Source organism: Theropithecus gelada, chromosome 13 (assembly GCF_003255815.1).
Source record: "Theropithecus gelada isolate Dixy chromosome 13, Tgel_1.0, whole genome shotgun sequence".
Classification (NCBI taxonomy): Eukaryota; Metazoa; Chordata; class Mammalia; order Primates; family Cercopithecidae; genus Theropithecus; species Theropithecus gelada.
In genome coordinates, this window is record NC_037681.1 from 81,431,868 (window position 1) to 81,439,833 (window position 7,966).

At 37.4% G+C, this 7,966-nt stretch overlaps 1 protein-coding gene across 1 annotated transcript in view; it reads left to right on the plus strand.

The window, feature by feature from the left end:
- Positions 1-3,815, plus strand: part of PAPOLG (poly(A) polymerase gamma) — a 43,633-nt gene extending 39,818 nt beyond the window's left edge. The window contains exons 21-22 of the mRNA XM_025354801.1: positions 377-433; positions 2,397-3,815. Of these exons, the coding sequence (XP_025210586.1) occupies positions 377-433; positions 2,397-2,495 (156 nt within the window). The 3' untranslated portion in view covers positions 2,496-3,815. The remainder of the gene's footprint in view (positions 1-376; positions 434-2,396) is intronic.
- The last annotated feature ends 4,151 nt before the right edge of the window (positions 3,816-7,966 follow it).

Genomic DNA, 7,966 nt, shown 5'->3' on the forward strand with positions numbered 1-7,966 from the left:
TGGATCACGAGGTCAGGAGATCGAGACCATCCTGGCAAACATGGTGAAACCCCGTCTCTACTAAAAATACAAAAAATTAGCCGGGCGTGGTGGCGGGCGCCTGTAGTCCCAGCTACTCGGAGGCTGAGGCAGGAGAATGGCGTGAATCTGGGAGGCGAAGCTTGCAGTGAGCTGAGATCCGGCCCCTGCACTCCAGCCTGGGGGACAGAGCGAGACTCCATCTCAAAAAAAAAAAAAAAAAAGAAAAAGTGCCATGTTAGAAAGTAGGTCAGATTAGATCTACTGTCAGATTTTAGTTAGGTTTTATTTTAATTAGAAATAAGTGTTTGCATATAGGAAAGTTAGTTTTCACTTGTGTTGATTCTTCTGTTTTTAGGATGCCATTGGAGGAGAATCTATGCCTATTCCAACTATTGATACATCACGCAAAAAGGTAACAAAATAGTCTTGTTCATAGGTACAGTACATAGGTAAAAACTCATAGGTAATCTACAAGTACAAAAGGCTTATCAAGAGCCCTAGCACTGGGAAAAAGTAAGATTTTGTCCCTGTCCTCAAGGACTAGCAGTATAGTTGGGGTTGGATATAGCAAAGTATATAGTTGTGAATGTAGGTACCTCAGAAGTCTAAAAAAGAGTCAGTAGTTTAAGACAACTTTATTATCTATTTAGATTATGTTCACCCTTTGTTTTTTATCTTTAAACAAGCAGTTGGATGCTCAGCACATTAATTTCTTACCAAGCACCTGGAGGTATATCTCTGTTGTGTACTATTGCTTACTGTCAAAAGATAGGTTTGATAATTAGGAACCATATGTGTTAATATTTTAGAGGAACCAAATGTAGTGGTATATATAGTAAGTACCTTTAAAACATGAGCTAAACGCCCCTGAATTGTAATTTAAATGTTTATTATTTGAAGAATTACTTTTATAGCTAACAATATGTAGTATTAAGTGTGGTATGCTAAAAAGCAAGTACTCAAAAACCAGCCTTGTGTAACTAGAGAAAGCCCTTCTCTGAGAGTTTATAGTGAACAAAATGGCTTATTTTCACCCCCCTCTTACCACCCGCACCCCCGCCATTAAATGGTAAAGTGCTTCTCATCATCAACTGTTACCCTGCCCGGTTCTCCAGGATGTATTAACTATTCTAAAGCAAAATAGTATACTCACAGGCTATTATTTGTAGAATTTGAGCCTTTAACATAAGATTAAATTACAAAAAACATGAATATATAATTATGTGTGATGGTGGAAGAACAAATTTTGAGATGGATATTAAAGTACAAAAGAGTGAAATGACATATCTGGACTTTTTAATATATCAAGTCTAAAGGGAAAGTGGGTACACCAAACAATTGCAACAAAATTTTAATAATGTCTGAGACTTGGTTTTGGCATTTAAGTCCTTATTGCCCTGTTCTCTACTTCTTTGTATATCTGAAATTGTTCATAATTGTTTTAATGCATATGGATACGATACAGGTACTGGCTTAGCCAAGGTAAAACAGGAGAATTAAACAGTCATCTCTTGACAAGAAACTATCCTCATTACACAAGTCTAGATTTTGCCTTCCTTTTTTTTTTTTTTTTTTTTTTTTTTGACATAGAGTCTCACTGTTGTCGCCCAGGTTGGAGTGCGGTGGCGCGATCTTTTTGTATTTGTAGTGGCTAATTTTTGTATTTGTAGTGGAGTGCTTTCGAACTCCTGACCTCAAGTGAGTCTCCCGCCTTGGCCTCCCAAAGTGCTGGGATTACAGGCGTGAAACCACCATGGTCCTAGATTTTGCCTTCTTTATGTAATAATCTTTAGTGTCCTCAGAGTCCTTCAAACTGATGTCCCTGAATTTCATAACCATCAAAGTTACCTAGCCTAAGTACAAAGTTTGGTTTTCCTGAGAACTTAAGTATCTCAGAGATTGAGTCTGTTCTTCTCCATGAATGTATTACAGAAACAAATTGAGGAACATAACTCTCAGATATTAAATTTTTCTCTACTACACACACTCATTTTTCACTTCACACCCCAAGAGCTTCCTGTTTAGTCACCATACACTTCCTTTTTTTTTTTTTCTTTGCTTGACCTTAAGGACTGTATTCTTTATGCATTTCTCGATCCAGGCATGGCAGTTCCTCTTTTCCTGTACATATTCACACTCCTGCCACTTCTGCCCTTTCTCTTATCCCTCTGCTTTTCACCTCTGACTGTAAAAAGTAGTAGTAGTTCTGAAAGCAAGAGTTCCCTATGAACACTGGAAGGAAATATTCATTGCATACTTGAGTGTTTAGGAGCTAGAGGGATTGGGAGAAAAAGTTTGTGACTGACTTTCTAGCTGGGCCTTTATAATATATATGATGTGCTTTTCCTTTTTTGTTTCCTCTTTCTTTCTAACAGAGACTACCCAGTAAAGAACTACCAGATTCATCATCTCCAGTTCCAGCAAATAACATCCGTGTCATCAAAAATTCCATTCGACTGACCCTTAATCGGTAAAAGCAGTGCCTCCTCACTTAAGTGAACAAGCAGTCATTTAGTGGCATAGATGCAGCCACTTGTTTTCAAATAGAAGTGGCTGTCATACGTGAAATAAGGTGAACGTTACAGCCTTCAGCCTAATAACCTTGAAGTGGTTTTTGAACTATCACACTTTGACCTGCAGATGCTGTAGCATTCTCTCACTGATTGCTACATACACTTCTCTGAGGATCACCTGCTGTCAAATTGCCATCTACAGTATTACAGCTTTGCATTTGGGGGTTTTACTGCCTTAACTTTCAATGCTTGTTATGGGAACCAGTTCTTAGCCACTTGGACACTGATAACAAGTCCTGAACTCCTTTTTTTGTTTGTTTTTTTTTTTGTTTTTTTTTTTGTTTTTTTTGTCTTATGTTGTGATCATTGTATAGAGCTAAAAAAATTGAAAACCAACAAAAAAATTATCTTGTATTTTCCAAATGTTAATACATTTACTTTAGCATTGAAGCCACTTTGTGAAACCTGAGATAAATGAATGTGAGGTATCTTTTCTGCTTTCCTCATTTGTGTAGATGTACTGTCTGTTCTGTTGATTTAAATTATTTTTTTCCAGATTGGCACATGAAATATTTAAACTTTTTTGTGTGCCTTTCTATCCAAATGTTGCATAGTTAGCAGGGAAGATTAGTCCAGTGATTACAGAAGAGTTGGGCACCATAAATTCTTTATATATTGCCTCCCATGGAGGCCTTTGAAATGCATCTTTATTAAAAATCAAAATATAACCAGGATACTGAAAGTCAGTATATGAATGGTAAAATTGTTACATATCCTATTTCATGCCATTCTTGTTAGTTGACTGGTATTTTTTACTGAGGAGCAACTCATTCCAGCATCAACAATAAGATACCTTTAAGTATGGCAAACTTGTATTTTTGAGGTGTAAAATTAACTTGGCATGATAATTCCTGACCATTATTTATGCCACAACTTCAAATAGTTTCTTCACGGACTAGGCATGCAGAAATAAGCAGTGGATTTTATTGAAACCTAAAGGCATTTTGAATGACATTGTTACCAACCATTAATTGGCTCAGGACCTTTGTAATTTTTATTTAACTATATGAGTTGTCTTTTTTTACGCTGCTTTTTTCAATGCATTTCTTAATATTTTTTAAGTTTCATGAATGCATGCTCAGTTTATTAAAATCCATAACCATGTAATTCTTGTAATATGTTGATTCAGTGTTTTGTAAATGAAGTCGTATGTATTTTCAGAGTATTTTTGTATGTACTGTAAGATACCATCTTTTCAAAGAGAAACGTTTAAAACCTTTATTGTCTCTCCTTAGTCTAATTTTTTAAATATGGATTATGCTTGAATTATTATATTTAAAATGAAAATGTGTAAGATTACACAGCCAGGAATGCTAGTATCTACCACCACCTTCAGATTTCACTCAGCATTTAGTAGGTCCAGTAGGAAGAACCCAAAATGGTACATTGAGTAGTGTGGGGAAGATACTTCGTGTGTTATAGGACTCACGGGATGCCATCTAGCAAGTGGACAAATAGCAGTCCATTTTCTCTTGCAAGCCCTTTACCATTGAGTTGAAATTCTTGAATTGCCAGAGAGCCATATCCTCCAGGTCCCACTCCTGTTCCTTGCCCCTTAGGTCTCTGAAATATAAATTCTAATGTTTACCTTGTACCATGGAAAACATGAAAAGAGTCTTAGAAGTAAAGAACAACAAGGAAAAAATGTTTGTTCTATTATTCCCTTTTTATATAGCAGCAAAAGAGAAGAATAAAATCACATAACCAAGTTGTAGCTTCTTTGGCAAAGCTGTTGTCTTAGCTGACTCTTTCCCTTTATTCAGATGTGTTGGGATTTGTTCTACAAATACTTTATTTGAGCAAAAATGAATGATTATGAAAGAACTGAATAATTATCACCTGACTTCAACCTTTGAAAACTTTAGTAAGGAATTTGATTAAATTTTATATACTTGATGTGTATGCATTTCTGCTTAATATCTCTTGCTTTTAAATCAGCCTTCAGAGTATCTTTAGGAATTCCTTCTATATCCATGTTTACCCTATTACATAAATAGATTCTTTGGAGTGACTAGTAGAGTTTTTCTTTAATAAGGAAGCAGCAAGTCTAATCTTGTACTATAGGATAGGCATTTATTTTAGATTAAGGAGCCCATTCAACATGTAAATGAGTCAACATTAGAGTCCTCAAAGATAGCATTCTTCAACCTGTTTGGTAACTGAGGAGTTGATAAAATGCTTCTGAGATGTTGGGGTTTGTCAGAAATAAAATGTTTTCTACACTGACCAGTAGGTAGAACTTTGAGTACATTTCGTTAACTTGGTGGGAAGCTTCCATTGTACTGGTTCCAAGTGAAAAAGGAGAAAGTATGATCTGGGATTTTGTGTTTGATCAGAGGCACTAAGTACATGTGTTTGTTTTGTTGTGTTTTGTTTGAGATGGAGTTTCACTCTTGTTGCCCAGGCTGGAGTACAGTGGCACGATCTCGGCTCACTGCAACCTCTGCCTCCCAGGTTCAAGCGATTCTCTTGCCTCAGCCTCCCAAGTAGCTGGGATCACAGGCGCCCACCACCGCGCCTAGCTAATTTTTGTATTTTTAGTAAGACAGGGTTTCACCATGTTGGCCAGGCTGGTCTTGGAACTCCTAACCTCAGGTGATCCACCCACCTCGGCGTCCCAAAGTGCTGGGATTACAGGCGTGAGCCACCGCACCTGGCTGTGTTTGTTTTCAAGTGTGAAAAAATACCTAGAAGTATATTTTATAAAGTCAAATAGTCTGTTCTTCAGTATATAGACAGACACATGTTCATTTTCACAAGGGCATTACATTTTAATTTGCTCATTTTTCAGTAGCTCTGGAGAACATGTATGAAAGGAAAACAGTTATCTTCTAGCTTAAACCTTAGGGACTTAACCAATTTAAGATAGAGGTACATGGCTTAAAACTTTGTAAAACTGGGACAGGAGAATGATTTTTTTTTTTTTTTTTTGGAGACAGTCTCACTCGCTGTCACCCAGGGTGGAGCACAGTGGCATGATCTCACCTCACTGCAACCTCTGCCTCCCGGGTTCAAGTGATTCTCTTGCCTCAGCCTCCCAGATAGCTGAAATTACAGTCCTGTGCCATCATGCCCGGCTAATTTTTGTATTTTCAGTAGAAATGGGATTTCACCATGTTGTCCAGGGTAGTCTTGAACTCCTGACCTCAAGTGATCTGGCTGCCTCGGCCTCCCAAAGTGCTGGGATTACAGGCATAAGCTACCACGCTTAGCCAGGAGAATGAATTTTAAAAGTCTGTATTAGTGTTTAAAATGAGTGCTTTGTTTTAAAGCAGCAATTTAGTAGCATTATTAAAATGCTTAGTTCACTATAGTAGCAATTAGGTAAAGATGGGCAATATCAAAATGGCTAAACTTATTTTCCACTATATTCCACACCTTTGAAATAGGAATTCCTAACTTGAGAATCATGAACCCTTAGGGAATCCTTTGTAATTGTGTATAAGAAGTTCCAGTTTACATGGATTTTTCTGGGGGGAAGTGTATAGTTTAGATCAGCTTCTCGAAGTGGTTCATTACCCCAAAAAAGTATGGGAGTTAGGGTTAGGAACCACCAGGATTGAATAATCCTGGAATATTACATAATTTCCTCCTTTTGATTTTGCTGTGATATATTTCTGAAAATACGCTGTGGCTCCTAACTAGTAAAATGGGCTGGTGAGGGACTCTGGAATTCTGAATTTCTAAGTTTATAACTTAAGATGAAACTCTAAAGTCCTCGGTATTTAGAAAAATGCTTAATCTTAAATTTACAGATGACCTCATGATAACTTAGATTCGTTAACAGGGTCAAACTTTAGTTCAGCAAATTTCAACCCAATATTATCAGAGTACAATAGCTCAGAATGATCATTAGAAATTGTAGAAAATAGAATAAATCATTAAAGATCCCAAAATGTTGAGTTCTGTAGCATGAAACCTCTTTTGCTCCTCTGTGTTAGTAGTTCAGGCCAGAACAAACTAAACAGACCAATAAATATAAGAGCGTTCGTTTTTGGGGGGATGGAAACTTGTATAAATAAAATTGTACGTGTTGTCAAATAACTACCTATTAAATCATCCAAAGCTTAGAATTTAAATTGGTCAAAGTAGCAAATAGTGCAGATGATGGAAGAAAACCAGTCTCAATAATGGTGTTTTCCCCCCCCCCCCAATTGTACAAGGTCACATCATCCCCCAAATTCTCTTTTTTTTCTTTTCTTTTTTCTTTTTTTTCTTTTTTTTTTTTTTTTTTTTTTTTGGAGACGGAGTCTCGCTCTGTCACCCAGGCTGGAAGGCTGGAATGCAGTGGTGCAATCTTGGCTCATTGCAACCTCCACCTCCCAGGTGCAAGCGATTCTCCTACCTCAGCCTCCCAAGTAGCTGGGACTACAGGCACCCACCACCACGCCTGGCTAATTTTTGTATTTTTGTAGAAACGGGGTTTCAACACGTTGGCCAGGCTGGTCTCAAACTCCTGAGCTCAAGTGATGCACTTGCCCTCGGCCTCCCAAAGTACTGGGATTACAGGTGTAAGCCACTGTTCCTGGCCCCTATTTTTTCTGAAATAATTTTTCGGATATACTTTAATATTTGAAATTAGTTGAACATAAGATGATCATCAAGCTTGCTATAATTTTTAAGCTATTGCTACATTTGAACGAAGACCCACGTATCTTAGAAAGTACTTAGGATATCTTTGAGATTAATGGTGCTACATCACTCCACAGTACTATGTAAAATGAATGCAGCTGCTGTTCCTTTTTAGCTAGCTGTTTGTGTAGTTCATATTAATTTACACTGCCTTTTATTTGGATTGTCTGATTTCTTAGTTGTACACATGAACCTCATTATTTGCCTGGAATAAGTAATCAAATAAACTTGCTTTGATAAATAGGTGATGATTGAGTGATGTTATTTGGGACTAACTCAAAAGTACCAGAAGTCTTTACTTTTCAGTGACAACCAATTTTGTCATTTACCACTCAGACTCTTTTTGGTAGATAATGGTATCTACTACACACTTAGTATGAATGCAAAGCCCAGACCTAATTTGCATCACACACAATTGCATCACACAATTTATTAAACGTTTATCAGCAAGCAGTGGCACAACAGTTTATACAATCTGCTCTGTAAGCTTAATGGAGTGTCCCAGCTTTCTCTCCCTTTTGGTGATCTGACCACCCTTTCATGAAAGGGCCACTTGAGGTGTCTGTGTCAAGCGCTAGGGACAAAATTCTGTCACCCTTCTGATCAGGATCAGGCAATCAGGCCTCCGTACTAATAATGGCTGGACACAGGATCAAGTTCTGGGTACTATCCATACAAGTACAGGTTACAGGGCTGGTTACATTCTTAAACCGCTTGTAAGAATGGACAGTGACTGGTGC